Source organism: Pecten maximus, chromosome 2 (assembly GCF_902652985.1).
Source record: "Pecten maximus chromosome 2, xPecMax1.1, whole genome shotgun sequence".
In the NCBI taxonomy this organism is placed as follows: domain Eukaryota; kingdom Metazoa; phylum Mollusca; class Bivalvia; order Pectinida; family Pectinidae; genus Pecten; species Pecten maximus.
The window spans coordinates 37,581,941-37,600,093 of record NC_047016.1 but is presented as its reverse complement, the minus strand read 5'-3'; the positions used below and the strand labels follow the sequence as shown (position 1 = coordinate 37,600,093).

The window sequence follows — 18,153 nt, the reverse complement described above, 5'->3', positions numbered from 1 at the left end:
GCAGAAAGAACAAAAGGATGATGGAGACATAGCTAGAGTTTCAGAGCTCTTGAGAACCGGTTTTCATCCCAGGGGGAAAACACTCAGAAGTGAATCCCCATATGTCCAGAAGCTGATGAGGACTTGGAATAAGTTGAGTCTCTGGGATGGGATTCTGTATAGAACCGCTTCTCTAGACGGTCGAGATGTGAAACAGCTGGTGTTGCCAGAGAAATACCATTCCCTCGCCCTAAAGGGTGTACATGATGATGCAGGTCATCAGGGTAAAGAAAGAACACTCTGGTTAGCACGTCAGCGTTTCTATTGGCCAGGTCTAGGGAAAGATGTAGACAGTAAAGTCGAGGGTTGTGAGCGCTGTGTTTTACGTAAGACACCAGTGAAAGCTGTTGCTGAGTTGATTCCTATTGTGACGTCCAGACCCATGGAGTTAGTCTGTATTGACTTCCTCGGGGTGGACAAGTCCAAAGGTGGCTATGAGGATGTGTTAGTCATTACTGACCACTTTACAAGGTATGCCCAGGCTATACCTTGTCGCAATCAGAAAGCACACACTACAGCTAAAGCGCTGTATGAGCATTTCATTGCAATTTACAGCTTTCCTGAAAGATTGCATAGTGATCAGGGTCGTAACTTTGAGTCCAAAGTTATAGCAGAACTCTGCAAGCTTGCAGGGGTTAAGAAGACCAGGACTACTCCTTACCACCCTATGGGTAATGGCTCTGCTGAACGGTTCAACAGAACTCTCCTCAGTATGTTAGCTACCCTAGAGGATGAGAAAAAGACCGACTGGAAGTCTTACATAGCACCACTAGTTCAGGCATATAACGCCACTAAGAGTGGTGCCACCGGCTATTCCCCCCACTATCTCATGTTCGGTTGGCACCCTCGATTATCGGTTGATGCCTTTTTTGGTACTGACCCTGGTCAGCAGGGAGCAGGGGACCACTCCTCCTATGTTAGCAAACTGCGAAAAAGGATGAAGTATGCTTATAAAGCAGCCCAGACTGAGGCGTCCAAGCAAGCTGCTCAGAATAAACACCGGTATGACCGGTCTATACATGAGTCTAGGCTTGAGGTTGGCGACAGAGTCCTCACTAGGAAGGTCGGCCTCAAGGGGAAACACAAACTGGCAGATCGTTGGGATCGGGAACCCTATTTGGTCTCTAATATACCGAATAGTGATATTCCTGTGTACGAGGTAAAGCTAGAATCTGGTAAGGGACCTCGCAGGACCCTGCACAGAAACATGCTCCTCCCATTTAACACAATTCCTGTGGGAGATCCCTCTAAACTGCAAAACCGCAAGGGAAACAGTAAAAAGTCAGTTCCCCCTACTCAAACAAAACCAGGATCAGCATCATCATCGTCAGACACAGAATCAGAGTCTGAGGATGAAATCACCACAACCCTGAGGCGACGAAGGCATCACCAGCAGCAACAGGGAAATTCACCAGCTGCACAGCAAGGGTTTAATGAGCCAAGTCTTGACTCGGGAACATTGGCGACAGTTGCTGATGAATCAGACACGATACCGGTCATAAATGAATCGGATTTCACTAATCCAGCTGGTATCATGGATTTATCTGTTCCTAACCCTGAGTATTTCCATAGTGATAACAATGAAACTAGTATTCAGGAGGAAAACACTTCTGGTTTTGAAATTCCGGAAGTGCGGCGTTCAAATCGTGCCCGTAAACCTCCAGATCGCTATGGAAACTGGATATTTCCCGTACAGGCTGTAAGTGGCAATGACAATGAGGTATTCGTATAACAGTAACGTAACAGTACAAATCTTTAGAAAATATGTACAATTATCCTTACTATGTTTTAAGTATTCATGTATATTTTAATTGAATCAGTTTGGTCTAAGGAGACCGGTAGGGGTATCCCCAACCTCTCCACTATTAGATCAGAGATTTGTGTGTTTTTATCTTTATATCCTGTAATATTTTAAACCTAAATTGGTCTAATGGTCCTCATTGGGTAATAACAGCTTCATAACTGTTATGGATTGTCTCCCTTGGATCCCAACTTGATCAGTTCCTTTGATATATTTAGATTTAGATTGGACTGTTTTGTTTGCCAGTTCTGTGAGTTATAATGAGATGTATCCGAAGTACTTGTAAAAGTGCAGCTTGGAGTGATATATATTGTCCCTGGACCCAGTAGGCAAAGTTACATCATAACATGCAATATATAGGGTAATTGGTACATATAGGACGTCCATAATAAATCCCATGCCCTGGATAGTATTCATAACCTATCATTTGTAAAAATGATACTATATAGTTATGTTTACCAGTTTAATGAACTTAATATTTTGAAAACATAGGTTTCGCTTCAACAAGTTTGAAGCACCTCGATGGCTTGAGTATATTTAGTGTAACATGATATAATTGCATAGTTTCCACTTGGGTGTCATCTCATGTGCTGGAACAATGATGTTGGTTCAAACTAGTTTTCCATTACATTTGAATATTAGTAATTTGGAATTTATCTAGAATTGAAAATGCCTGGAGTCATTTCACTCAGCAGGGAAGTATGTAGACTGTGTATATATTTATACAGTTGTATATAGTTGTATTATATATATTACTCAATACATAATCCGGGCCTAGCCTGTCCATGTGTGCATGTTAGTGTCGCTTGATTGAGAGAGTGGAATGTATGAGTATCAATCACCTGTGACTGTGCATGCATCTCGAGAATACTCGAAGGCGCATGCGCAGCCACATGCCCTCACACACCCCAATCCCTTTCACTCTCACTTATACCTATGGCATGGAGCTGGGCGGTTGGCCTGTCATCCCCTGGAACCTGGTAAGACAGACTAACCAGTATACTGTTGATATGTAGTAATATTATAATAGTGTAATAATATCTTCATTTATATTATAATATTCATGTAAAAGTATATTCTATCTCTTATTATCTATTTATTTCCTACAATTATCCTGTCCATTGGTATTATTAGTACTTTATTTAATTGTAGGCTTCCATATTATATTAATAAACACTTGGACTGGAAACTCTGGCGTTAAAGAGATTGTGTGTTCTCCTGAAACGGCTACATAAGGACGTGGCCTCCACAAGCATTACTTACAGTATGCGTGCTACGGGTTGTTCTATATTATGAACATTAAGGTTTGGAGTGTAACGGGTGGTTTGTTAAGTCCACTATCGTTCATCAAGTCATTGAGGTTGACACACATCAAAACCAAAAAACAACAACACCACTTTGCATAAATGTTGAAGCTTTGATCTTTGGGCATGATTAGTAAGTAATAATTTAAAGCTATCTATACCGAGTACACGCTAAATAAGTTTGAGTGGACTGAATATGGAAGACATTAAACAAAATGACGTTTTCTGCACGAAATGTTTAAGAAATAATTGCTACCGACGGTATACTTAATCTTATAGTATTTTGGTGTTTAGTTTATGATTCAAACTTTCCTATTTCGCTGAATTTAATATTTATTTTTCATCTGTTTTGTGACAATCTGCGTTCTTAGTTTAGTAATTAAGTTACGTAATTAGTTAATCAGGCAAGTATATCATCGATTAATTTGGGTTAATTGTATCCAAGGGAACCAACTTTGATGGCATAAAGCAATTAATGTATCGGTGAGTGCATGGTCTCTAAGTGTAAAATCTTTAGGTCGACCCCAATTGGAAATTAACATTGCTGATGTTTCGACTTTTGTGCAATATTAAAATTTATGAAATGAATTAAAATTGACCGTACTCTTCACTTTTTCTTTTGAGTTCTCATGGTCCTGAATCATAAGCTTCTGTTGTAGCGGAAAAACTAAGCACCATTCCGCTACAGGTTAGCTCAGTCATAGCTCAGTTGACGGAACTCTTTTGTTTCAGAAAACAAGAAAAGTAAACACGAATAAAGTCGATTATGAATGTGAGCGTAACGAAAGTCAAAGGAGTAGGATGTCTGTACAGAAAGTTATGTCGCTTAATGTCGACACACGAAAATCCATTTGTGAGTATGATTATCAATAAATAGGTCGGTGCAAAAGAGATGACATTCCCTAGCTCTAGGCCTTCATTACCGACAGTCACTCACGGTCACGTACCCTATTTTGACGGACCTCCAGTTTTGACTAATCATAAAAATAAGGTTAGAGATGGCACATAGCATACCCTCATTTGAAGGGTTCTGATATTGATATCGCCGTTTGAAGCTACCTTGTATCTACATAGCAATATTTTCATAGAATTCGGACTAATCATACCGAAGGCTAGACTAATATGAATGAAGGCAAAGCCTTAGAAGAGCGCAGCTACAATGAAACACAGGGACATGCGAATAACAGTCTAAGAACTTGTACTACATTTAAAGATTTTTAGATTATTTTTTTTGTCATTATTTTTTAATTATGCTACATTGCGTCTGCAAAATATGCTACAAAGTATGCCAATAATAGGTCCTAATACATCCCCCATTCCAAAACAAAAAACAAAACAAAAACACAAAAGACAACAACAACATGTAAACACCTTGTAAAATTAACAATGCATTGCACCTATACGAATATCGGCTGAAATTCTTATTGTTTGTCCTGATGTGACTAGCATTGTCTTCACTTTGCATTGCCGGATTCCAGATTATCGCACATATCATATCCGTGATGACATGTGCACTGCATATAATGACATCATTATTCTACTGCCACATTGCATATGCTACTAACAACGTAAAAGTGCCGACGATATAAGATTGTCATGATATATATAACAGGAAAGCGAATATAGTGCGCCTCCACAGGGGATCGAACCCGTGACCCTTACTTACTGGCCTGCCGCTCTACCGACTAAGCTAAAGGAAAAATTCCCCATCACCGACACTAGAAGCAAGGCGGCCGTATCACTATGTACACTATTTACAATTAAAATCTGCCCCACTATTCTCACTTTTCAAACGTGTTCGTCTCGAACACACATTAACCCAGGTTTTATCCCCAACGAAACCTCTCATTTTCTAAAACTTGATCTCGGAGTGGTCAACGGCACCAAATATAACAGAAAAGCAAGTAGTCTCCACCAGGATCGAACACGCGACCCCCGGTTTACTAGTCAGCCGCATTGCAGACGAGCAAAAGGGCTAGAAGGCAACCGTATCGCTATATAAACTATTTGCGATTAAACTTGCGACGTATATTATATTTTGTTTTATGCATGTTTTGGGTTTTGGTTCTGTTTTTGTTTTGTTTTTGAAGCACGGACATATATTAATATGTATATCTAAATCACCCACTTAGACTATTATTTGAAATATATTATAAACATTGAGGTTTTTAATTTGAAGTGAATGCGTATTGAACAAGTTGTGAAAAACAGGTTTCGTTTTCCACACTTAGAAATAAATTACAAAGTCTGTTTTCTCCTGTAAATGTTGGTATACGTAACGTCCTCACTGTATGCTTAGACAATGAGAATTATAACGTGGAAGTTTGTAATAGAACATCATATAGATTTTGGAAAGATACACGTCTCTGGATAGACTAATACAAACAGAATGAAATCTCCTCATTCACATGTTTTGATACACCTTGTACAATGATAACTTGTGCTATATATTATTTCATTATGCCTTGTTAATCACAATATCTAGTAATTTAAGGCCAGGGTGTAAAGAGGTCGGCACAGTAAGATTTTTTTTTTTATTATGAAGTTTTCTTAATAAAACACAAGTTTTGATAAAATTCTATAATAAAAAATGCAAAAACTACTGCAGTTAATGCAATCTATACCCACTTAGAAAATACAGAAGATATTGCATTGTTTCCCTTAAATTATCACATATTTCAAAGACATCTGGAAGACGAAAAACTCTTAAAATATATGGGCTTAGAAAGGGCGGGAATCATTGGCGAAATCTTTGACGTTGAATTCTTATGACGTCACGCTTGACAACAACAGCACCATTCTGAATGGGTTGTTCAACTTAGTAATATTTCAGGGTTTTCGGTTGTAACCTTGAAATTTGTGCTTACAATGCTGTTATCTAATGATAATACAATTAAAAACTGTTCTATATAATGCACATGTGCAGCAAAATAACCTCTTAGTCCACTCTCGCATCCAATTTGATCAGCACCGAAACTGGGAGGGTTCAGATTAAGGTACATTTGTAACTAACAAAATATCTCAAGCCAATCAAATTCGCAAAATACATTTACCTCGTCAGTCAAAAGAAAAATAGAAATGGTAACTTTTGAATGAATCATGCCTTTGACATGGGTTGTGTGGATATTTCGAGAATTAAGTAATTTGAACTAACTTTCAGTTATTTGTTTCGACGAGAGAGAAACCAGTCAGATCTCGTCGTGTAGGGAACGATATTTCAAACATGGGCGCCTCTACTGGAGGCGCGCGACTTTTCCCGCGGGACACGATTTCAATGTTGAAGGGGTATAGATTTGATTGGAAATATAGCTTATACACATGTTGTCTTAAAGAGAGCTTCGCTCTCGCGCCCTTCGGGCGCGATGAGCTGCGCTCTTACTAGTACTCTTTCTTGCGTCTTGCATATGCATATTGCATTTGAATTGGCCGACAGCAAATTAAAATTGTCGGCAATATCATTCTGGATATAGCGAAGTTTGAAACATTTTAAATATAGTTTTAGATTCCACTATATTTTATGACCTGGAGAAGACATCATCATGAATATGTTTCGATATCTAAATTATTTTTGCTACTACATTTAACTGTTGAAATTATGACAGTGGTAGATATGGGTGGATATATATTACTAGACATTAAGTTATACCAGAGACCTATATACTAAATATTGATATAGGTCTCTGGTTATACATTATAAGATATATGGTAGTAAAATTGACTGGGCTGCAAAACTCATATTTCTTGATTTTTTTAACATACACAAAATTAATCTGAAGCTGACTTCTTGTTTCCTTCAGGGCATAAAAAGTGGAAATAAAACTAAAGAAGAACTTCAAAAAGAAAGAATGGCTAGAGGACTCCCTAAGAAGTTACCCATACCTGGAGTGAAACACGTGGTAGTGGTAGCTTCTGGAAAAGGTGGTGTTGGAAAGTCCACTACAGCAGGTATGTAGTGGAGTTGGACTAGGATGAACTATGGTGGCAAGGTAACTCAAATGGTAGAGCATCTGTATAGAGTTAAGAGGTTCCTCATCTCAGCTGCGGTCACATTATTTCATTTTTTGCTCTAGATCTCCTATAACATTTGATGTCTAATGTGTAAGAGTAGAGAGTATACAGTTGCTTTACTAACTTAGGCTTGCAGGAATTATTCTTTGGCCTAGTGTATAGGATATCTGCTCGGAGAGAGCGAGAGCCTAGGACTCTTATTCAAAGCCTAGTACAGGTAGGGTATTTTTCATTACACCTTTCTTCGACAGGTAATAGGCTCAGGTATATTGGATAATGAAACATGGTTACCTTGTAAGTCTCTGTTGTTATCCATAAAGAAAAAAAAATTAGGTTCTTATACCTTTTTTGATAAAGATGGAATGGTACATTCTAAATCTACATAATGAAGTAAACAGTATACAAATATATATACATGTTGAGTATAAATTTTCATGTAACTAGCTATAGTTTAAGTTATCTTATACTGGGCATGTAGATGTTTGAATCATGTTGTTAATTCTTCTGTGGTATAAAATATACATATGCTGTTTTCACTTGTGATCTTTGAGTTACAACTTGTTACTATGATCCCTACTTCTCACATGTGATATCTAAGATTACTTTTCACCTGAGATCTCTGATTTTTATTTTTCACCTGCAATCTCTTTTTTTTAGTTTACACATGTGATCTCTGAGTTTATAATTTAACTGCGACATCAGAATTTACTTTTCATTTGTGATCTGTTAGTTTATATATCAAACACAGATATTTTGATGTGCACACATCTTGACATGGTATTAATTGAAATGAAACAGTTTAGTGTAATCATAAATTAGTTCATTAACACTTGCTTTAGTAAAAAATATACAGAAACTGCAATTATGTATAATCAGCAGGATATTTTCAACATGAAAACACAAAAATAAGATTACCACTGAAATATCTATGTTCCAGTAAGTACTTTAATTTATGCATGGCAGTGTAGCTGTTGTGTTCAGAGATGTGACTTACATCCTTCTTGGACAATTTTGGCCTTTGCCCATGTTTTATACTGAAGTTTATCAGAGTAAGAAGACTAAGTATTGGTTAAAGATTAACTGATTTGTTCAAACATTTAAAAAAAATCTAATATTGACTGTGTAATTATGTTTTTATTCTCCTGTGTTTATTTCAGTAAATCTTGCACTTGGACTGGCTGCTAACAACCCCGTAAGTAAAATATATTAATATTACATTATTGTTATTCTTGGAAAATTTGAGGGTACCAGTTTTTTAATAGATCTGTAAGTATACTTTTGCCATGAAATGGGGGCATATAGTGTTATGTATGCCTGTCCCATCCTGTCCCAATGCAATGTAACTAGCTAATCTCAGGAACTGCTGAGGTTTAGGGGTGTCAAGTGGCAGTGGGGGCATTTATATCTTAAGACATTTACTAGTTTTCAAGATATTTTCAATCATATTATTAATAATAACATCAGCCTGTATACTAGTATACACTCACCTGATCTGACATAGCCGTTGATACCATTATTGGTACAAGCAGGAAGCTTAAGGTCCACATTTTATGACAAATTCAACCAGAAATATTACCGATAATCTTCAAAACCCTTCAGGAACTTTACTGCCAAAATAGGCTTGTTTCCATATCTTATCTCTATTCCTTTATATATCTGGTCAGCAATTTGTACGTAATGATTTGTTATCTTGACACTATAGTTTTCATGAAGATCTATGGTCAACGATATGTATATAATGATTTGTTAGCTTTCCACTATAGTTTTCATAGAGATCTATGGTCAATGATATGTATATAATGATTTGTTAGCTTGTCTTTATAGTTTTCATAGAGATCTATGGACAACGATATGTATATAATGATTTGTTAGCTTGAAACTGTTTTCAGAGAGAGATATGTAGGATTATTATACAGACTAAATACATCATAGAGGTCAAGCAAGACAACATATGTTGAGAGTGTAAACGGCCTACACCATTGGTGTAATATATGGACAGATTTAGGATACTTTTATAGTTGATGAAGTCAATATGTTGAGAATGTAATACAATATTCTATGATGTACAGTGTATGACCAGATATTAGGACATTTTGGAGGTAAAATACTTCGGCCAGTTTTAACACTTTTCAAGTCACAGGTTCTACTATAATTTCAGGTTCTGAAAACCAAGTATGTATAGAGTTATTTCCCTTTATTCAATGATTAGATCTTTGTAGCAGCTTATTTTCTATGTTTGCTTAATAATCATTGTGTTTCCCTTTATCTACAGAAATCCCAAGTTGGATTGTTGGATGCTGACATCCATGGTCCCTCCATCCCCTGTATGATGAACCTACAAGGGCAGCCAGAAATTAATAATCGTAAGTTTATTTATAGTATCGATCCATCAGGTATATCTACAGGAGGTTAAAGCTCTGAACTGAGATGGTTCATCTTTACAAAATTTACATTCAACCATTTCTGTCAAATATTTAACAATTTTTAGGTCATCTGACCCGAAGGGTCAGGATGACCTATAGTCATCATGCTTCGTCCGTCGTCGTGCGCCGTCCGCCGTCCGTAAACTTTTCACATTTCAATCTTCTTCTCAAGTTCCACCAGTGGGATTAAGCTGAAACTTGCCTGAGATGATCCTGAGATGGTCCTGACCAAGTGTTGTTATTTTTCGGGTCAGTCCGAAATCCAAGATGGCCGCCATAGCCGCCATTTTGAAAACACATTTTAAACTTCTTCTCAAGTTCAACCAGTGCTGTTGGGCTGAAACTTGCCAGAAATGATCCTGAGATGATCCCGACCAAGTGTTGTTATTTTTCGGGTCGGTCCGAAATCCAAGATGGCCGCCATAGCCGCCATCTTGAAAAACACATTTTAAACTTCTTCTCAACTTCCACCAGTGCTGTTGGGCTGAAACTTGCCAGAAATGATCCTGAGATGATCCCGACCAAGTGTTGTTATTTTTCGGGTCAGTCCGAAATCCAAGATGGCCGCCATAGCCGCCATCTTGAAAAACACATTTTAAACTTCTTCTCAAGTTCCACCAGTGCTATTGAGCTGAAAATTGCCTGAAATTATCCCGATATGTTTGCGACCAAGTGTTGTTATTTTTCGGGTCGGTCCGAAATCCAAGATGGCCGCCATAGCCGCCATCTTGAAAAACACCTTTTAAACTTCTTCTCAACTTCCACCAGTGCTGTTAGGCTGAAACTTGCCAGAAATGATCCTGAGATGATCCTGACCAAGTGTTGTTATTTTTCGGGTCAGTCCGAAATCCAAGATGGCCGCCATAGCAGCCATCTTGAAAAACACATTTTAAACTTCTTCTCAAGTTCCACCAGTGCTATTGAGCTGAAACTTGCCTGTAATGATTCTTATATGATCCCGACCAAGTGTTGTTATTATTTCGGGTCGGTCCGAAATCCAAGATGGCCGCCATAGCCGCCATCTTGAAAAACACCTTTTAAACTTCTTCTCAAATTCCGCCAGTGCTATTGAGCTGAAACTTGCCAGAAATGATCCTGAGATGATCCCGACCAAGTGTTGTTATTTTACTGGTCGGTCCGAAATCCAAGATGGCCTCCATAGCCGCCATCTTGAAAAACACATTTTAAACTTCTTCTCAAGTTCCACCAGTGCTATTGAGCTGAAACTTGCCTGAAATTATCCTGATATGTTTGTGACCAAATGTTGTTATTTTTCGGGTCGGTCCGAAATCCAAGATGGCCGCCATAGCCGTCATCTTGAAAAACACATTTTAAACTTCTTCTCAACTTCCACCAGTGCTGTTGGGCTGAAACTTGCCAGAAATGATCCTGAGATGATCCCGACCAAGTGTTGTTATTTTTCGGGCCGATCCGAAATCCAAGATGGCCGCCATAACCGCCATCCTGAAAAACACATTTTAAACTTCTTCTCAAGTTCCACCAGTGCTATTGAGCTGAAACTTGCCTGAAATCACCTGATTTGATCCCAAACAAGAGTTGTTATTTTTCAGGTCGGTTCGAAATCCAAGATGGCCACCATAACCACCATCTTCAAAAACACATTTTAAACTTCTTCTCAAGTTCTACCAGTGCTATTGGGCTGAAACTTTCCTGAAATGTTCCTGAGATGATCCCGACCAAGTGTTGTTATTTTTCAGATTGGTCTTAAATCCAAGATGGCCGCCATATCCGCTATCTTAAAAAACACATTTTAAACTTCTTCTCCAGTTCCACTGGTACCATTGAGCTGAAAATTGGCCTCGTAAAAACTTTGACATGGCAGCAATGGTGGCCATTTTGTAACATGATTGCGCAAACATGGTTTTCCTGAACAACACCTATTTTAAACTTCTTCTCAAATTCCACCGGTGGGATTCAGCTCTTACTTACCAGAAATTATCCTTAGATGGTCCAGACCAAGTGTTATTATTTATTGGGTCAGTCAGAAATGCAAGATGGCCACCATGGCCAACAGTGCCACTATATACTTGCTACAGAGAATGCATACTACAATTATATAAGGGTTTTAATTTAGAGTCAGATGACCGTTAAGGCCCCTGGGCCTCTTGTTATTTTTCATCATAAATATAATGTACCAGTACAATAAATATTTTGGATTATTGTTTACGTGTATGTGAATGAATACATTGATGTAATTTAAATATTAGTTACGTATATGAATATTATAATTGTGTATTTACATGTTTGCAGAAAATCTTATGAAGCCACTGGTGAACTTTGGTATCAAATGGTAGGTATAATGATTGAAATTTTAATTCAGAAAAATTGTAAGGAATTTGATTCACATCATTTTCAAAATTTTGATGAGATGCAACAGAAAAAAAATATCAATATCAAGATAAACACAAAATTGTAATGATCATAAGTATATTCATCTGAGTTTTATGTTGTGAAACACAGTTACACTTCTAGTAATTCTATGGTAATATATTCTTAAGTATATTCCTATTTCTTTTGAAGAAAAATGGAAAGTTAATTCAGAGTTAAAGAAGGAAATTGTATAGAGATCTAGCTGTGTTTGTTTCATGGTAGCTAATTTGTTTGACAAGCTTTACTGAGCAACATTTACTGTCCTTGTAGGTTGTATGGACAAGTTCTACTGTACAATCTGTATACTGTCCTGGTAGGTTGTATGGACGAGTTCTACTGTACAATCTGTATACTGTCCTGGTAGGTTGTACTGACGAGTTCTACTGTACAATCTGTATACTGTCCTGGTAGATTGTATGGATAAGTTCTACTGTACACCCTGTATACTGTCCTGGTAGGTTGTATGGACGAGTTCTACTGTACAATCTGTATACTGTCCTGGTAGGTTGTATGGACGAGTTCTACTGTACACCCTGTATACTGTCCTGGTAGATTGTATGGATAAGTTTTACTGTACAATCTGTATACTGTCCTGGTACAGTAGGTTGTACTGACGAGTTCTACTGTACAATCTGTATACTGTCCTGGTAGGTTGTACTGACTAGTTCTACTGTACAACCTGTATACTGTCCTGGTAGGTTGTACTGATGAGTACTACTGTACAACCTGTATACTGTCCTGGTAGGTTGTACTGATGAGTACTACTGTACAACCTGTATACTGTCCTGGTAGGTTGTATGGACGAGTTCTACTGTACAATCTGTATACTGTCCTGGTAGGTTGTATGGACGAGTTCTACTGTACAATCTGTATACTGTCCTGGTTGGTTGTATGGACGAGTTCTACTGTACAACCTGTATACTGTCCTGGTAGGTTGTACTGACGAGTTCTACTGTACAATCTGTATACTGTCCTGGTAGATTGTATGGATAAGTTCTACTGTACACCCTGTATACTGTCCTGGTAGGTTGTATGGACGAGTTCTACTGTACAATCTGTATACTGTCATGGTAGGTTGTACTGACGAGTTCTACTGTACAACCTGTATACTGTCCTGGTAGGTTGTATGGACAAGTTCTACTGTACAATCTGTATACTGTCCTGGTAGGTTGTACTGACGAGTTCTACTGTACAATCTGTATACTGTCCTGGTAGGTTGTATGGACGAGTTCTACTGTACAATCTGTATACTGTCCTGGTAGGTTGTATGGACGAGTTCTACTGTACAATCTGTATACTGTCCTGGTAGGTTGTATGGATGAGTTCTACTGTACAATCTGTATACTGTCCTGGTAGGTTGTACTGACGAGTTCTACTGTACAATCTGTATACTGTCCTGGTAGGGTGTACTGACGAGTTCTACTGTACAATCTGTATACTGTCCTGGTAGATTGTATGGTTGAGTTCTACTGTACAATCTGTATACTGTCCTGGTAGGTTGTACTGACGAGTTCTACTGTACAACCTATATACTGTCCTGGTAGGTTGTATGGATGAGTTTTACTGTACAATCTGTATACTGTCCTGGTAGGTTGTACTGACGAGTTCTACTGTACAACCTATATACTGTCCTGGTAGGTTGTATGGACGAGTTCTACTGTACAATCTGTATACTGTCCTGGTAGGTTGTACTGATGTGTTCTACTGTACAATCTGTATACTGTCCTGGTAGGTTGTATGGACAAGTTCTACTGTACACCCTGTATACTGTCCTGGTAGGTTGTACTGACGAGTTCTACTGTACAATCTGTATACTGTCCTGGTAGGTTGTATGGATGAGTTCTACTGTACAACCTGATACTGTCCTGGTAGGTTGTATGGATGAGTTCTACTGTACAATCTGTATACTGTCCTGGTAGGTTGTATGGACGAGTTCTACTGTACAATCTGTATACTGTCCTGGTAGGTTGTACGGACGAGTTCTACTGTGCAATCTGTATACTGTCCTTGTAGGTTGTACTGATGTGTTCTACTGTACAATCTGTATACTTCCTGGTAGGTTGTATGGACGAGTTCTACTGTACAATCTGTATACTGTCCTGGTAGGTTGTACTGACGAGTTCTACTGTACAATCTGTATACTGTCCTGGTAGGTTGTATGGATGAGTTCTACTGTACAACCTGATACTGTCATGGTAGGTTGTACTGATGAGTTCTACTGTACAATCTGTATACTGTCCTGGTAGGTTGTATGGACGAGTTCTACTGTACAATCTGTATACTGTTCTGGTAGGTTGTACTGACGAGTTCTACTGTACAATCTGTATACCGTCATGGTAGGTTGTACAGACGAGTTCTACTGTACAATCTGTATACTGTCCTGGTATGTTGTATGGACAAGTTCTACTGTACACCCTGTATACTGTCCTGGTAGGTTGTATGGACGAGTTCTACTGTACAATCTGTATACTGTCCTGGTAGGTTGTATGGACGAGTTCTACTGTACAATCTGTATACTGTCCTGGTAGGTTGTATGGATGAGTTCTACTGTACAATCTGTATACTGTCCTGGTAGGTTGTATGGATAAGTTGTACTGTACAATCTGTATACTGTCCTGGTAGGTTGTACTGATGAGTTCTACTGTACAATCTGTATACTGTCCTAGTAGGTTGTATGGACGAGTTCTACTGTACAATCTGTATACTGTTCTGGTAGGTTGTACTGAAGAGTTATACTGTACAATCTGTATACTGTCCTGGTAGGTTGTACTGACGAGTTCTACTGTACAACCTGTATACTGTCCTGGTAGGTTGTACTGACGAGTTATACTGTACAATCCGTATACTGTCCTGGTAGGTTGTATGGACGAGTTCTACTGTACAACCTATATACCGTCCTGGTAAGGTTATTGATGTTTATACACTTATTTTGTATGCCAGCATGTCCATGGGATTTTTGGTGGATGACAAACAGGCGATCGTCTGGCGAGGACCAATGGTGATGTCTGCTGTACAGAAACTCCTCAGGCAAGTATGTATACCTTTACTTCAAGGAGACAAACTATAGCTTCTGAAGACCGGTTTATATATCCTGTAATTTAGGCAGATGTACCATTATTATCACACTCCAGATAAAACAGAACTATGTGCTGTATTTATATACTTAATGGATGTTTAGCAACCTTTTTAAAACAAGAAAACTACAAGATACCCGCAAGTAGGGAACACATATCTTTATTTGTTGTTGTCTTAAGAAATCTGTCTTTCTTAATACCAGTATTCTGAAATAATGATTTGTGAGATACATACAATTTATGCATGAGTGCTGGAGTTGAGGATGTCTATTTTGACAGGTGACATGGGGTCCTCTGGACTATCTGGTGGTGGACATGCCGCCTGGGACTGGGGACACACAGCTCTCAATCTCACAGAACATACCCATCTCTGGTAAGTCAAGGTCAAACTAAGGTCACAGAACATATCCATCTCTGGTAAGTCAAGTCAAACTAAGGTCACAGAACATACCCATCTCTGGTAAGTCAAGGTCAAACCATGGTCACATAACATACCCATCTCTGGTAAGTCAAGGTCAAATCAAGGACACTGAACATATTAATCCCCAGTATACCAAGTTAAGGTCAGGTCCAGTACAGAAAAAAATGATATAATAATATTTTCTGATATGTCCAGATTAAATCACATGCCCCTCCCATAGTTAATAAGACATCACAGTCTGCATTGCTACAAGGCTTTCATGCTGATCACATCAAGGTCACAGTATTATCTACCAAAGGTCAGAGACATTCCTATATGTCGTGAATAAAAGGTTATTGATTTTAGAAGTTTCCTTTATGATGATGATCAATAAATATAATCTGTTTTGTGTATCAGTTATGATGATGTAATGAATGCCAAATGTACAACTACAAGTTTGTTTTCTCTCTTTACATGACTTCTCTATATCCAGTACATGTAAGTCTCAGGCTATGTATTTTATAGGTGCACTGATTGTATCCACACCTCAAGACATAGCCCTACTAGATGCACGGCGGGGTGCACAAATGTTTCATAATGTAAAGGTTCCAGTGCTGGGACTTGTCCAGAACATGAGCGTTTACGTCTGTCCAAAGTGCGGCCATGCAGAACACATTTTCGGAAAGGATGGAGCTTCTACTATAGCCTCCGATATGGGAATGGATATTATTGGTATGTTTTGAAATTTTGATACAGTTTTTTGTAGTGTAGCAATCTGATCTTTCTTGTCCTTAACTCCAAAAGTTTCAATTCTATAACTACAAAGAAATCAAAATGTTAAATAGATTCATAAACTGTATCTGGTGTCTTAATGAATGGATTTAAAGCTCCTGATTTTGTGTTTGTAGGCGATGTGCCCTTACATATCTGTATTAGGGAGGGCAGTGATAGAGGACAGCCGGTGGTGGTGTCACAACCTCAGTCTCCACAGGTAAGTAATAGGGAGGGAGGTGACAGAGGACTCCACAGGTAAGTAATAGGGAGGGTGGTGACAGAGGACAGCTGGTAGTGGTGTCACAACCTCAGTCTTCACAGGTAAGTAATAGGGAGGGTGGTGACAGAGGACAGCCGGTGGTGTTGTCACAACCTCAGTCTCCACAGGTAAGTAATAGGGAGGGTGGTGACCGAGGCTCCACAGGTAAGTAATAGGGAGGGTGGTGACCGAGGCTCCACAGGTAAGTAATAGGGAGGGTGGTGACAGAGGACAGCCGGTAGTGGTGTCACAACCTCAGTCTCACAGGTAAGTAATAGGGAGGGTGGTGACCGAGGCTCCACAGGTAAGTAATAGGGAGGGTGGTGACAGAGGACAGCCGGTGGTGTTGTCACAACCACAGTCTCACAGGTAAGTAATAGGGAGGGTGGTGACAGAGGACAGCCGGTGGTGTTGTCACAACCACAGTCTCACAGGTAAGTAATAGGGAGGGTGGTGACCGAGGCTCCACAGGTAAGTAATAGGGAGGGTGGTGACAGAGGACAGTCGGTGGTGGTGTCACAACCACAGTATCCACAGGTAAGTAACAGGATCATATGTATTACAGACAGAGTTTGATCCTGATGCCAATAATAAATTTTTGGCGGAGTTATAGCCATTTGCACATAGTAAATTCTTATAAAACAATAATCTAACTTGATATGTGACTTTATCATGATGGGTTACAGATCGTCTTTGAACTCCATGTCATATTTGATTTCAAACCAGACACATAAAAAAGTAGATATGACTTTTTTGCTTAATGCTAAATCCTGGCTAGAGACAGTAGAATAGGTCTAGATGAGGTTATAGTGCTTAGCTACAGCATTGTACTTCAGTGTGCTGACACTCTTGTTGGTTGAGTTTCACTGCAATAATAAGTAGTCCGAAAATTCTACACACAATTTATCATGTGCCAATGATCCTTAGCTGTTATTTAGGTGTTGAGCTCCTCAAACCAACAACAGAAAGTAGAATGATTTTCATATGGTGACCATGAAATTTCTCAAATGGCACGTTCAATTTAGTGGAACTCAGGGGACACATCCACTTTTGTGGAATTCAAATTGCATAAATACAGTAAACATCTACAGTATCAGTTCTACTGTATAGTCAAAGTTAGGCTGTTTAGCGTGTCAGTTTGTGTTTGAGGCAGAAATTTAATCGAATAAAATCACAATCGATGGCCAGGTTGTAATCTATGACTGCATTTGAGAAAAAAAAAATTATCAGCAAATCCGAATTTTCTCATAAAATTGTATCTTGTCCGAAAATTGACAATCTAGAAATTATCTATTATCCATAATGCAGTTTCTTATTTTCTGTGATTTATGTTGAAATCCATTTCTATTTTGAGGTTTTTGTTTCTGTTTCAGGCCCTTGTTTACAAACAGATAGCAGAACGGATCACGGATAAACTGTCCACCATGGATCCGATAGATTCGTCTCCACAAAGCCAACAGGATAGTCACTCAAGCTAGCAGTTCCAAAAAAGAATATACATCAATGTTGTTTGTTATTGGTTTTTGTTAAATATTTATAATACATTTCATGATTTTGTATTTTATTACATGTCCGATTCATTTACAAAGGTATTTTGATTTTTTTGAAGTTCACCAGGTCCGAGAGACTGATGGCTTACGTCATGGCTCACCATCTGTCGTCTGTACGTCAAAAATAAAA

At 38.6% G+C, this 18,153-nt stretch overlaps 1 protein-coding gene across 1 annotated transcript; it reads left to right on the top strand.

The window, feature by feature from the left end:
- Positions 1–3,868: 3,868 nt before the first annotated feature.
- On the top strand, positions 3,869–18,057 carry LOC117321983 (iron-sulfur protein NUBPL-like). The gene is made up of 10 exons (XM_033876635.1): positions 3,869–3,997; positions 6,942–7,089; positions 8,310–8,344; positions 9,425–9,515; positions 11,847–11,886; positions 14,907–14,997; positions 15,320–15,413; positions 15,966–16,172; positions 16,349–16,431; positions 17,847–18,057. The coding sequence occupies exons 1-10, from the start codon at positions 3,911–3,913 to the stop codon at positions 17,949–17,951; spliced, it is 981 nt and encodes a 326-aa protein (XP_033732526.1). The 5' UTR covers positions 3,869–3,910; the 3' UTR covers positions 17,952–18,057.
- The last annotated feature ends 96 nt before the right edge of the window (positions 18,058–18,153 follow it).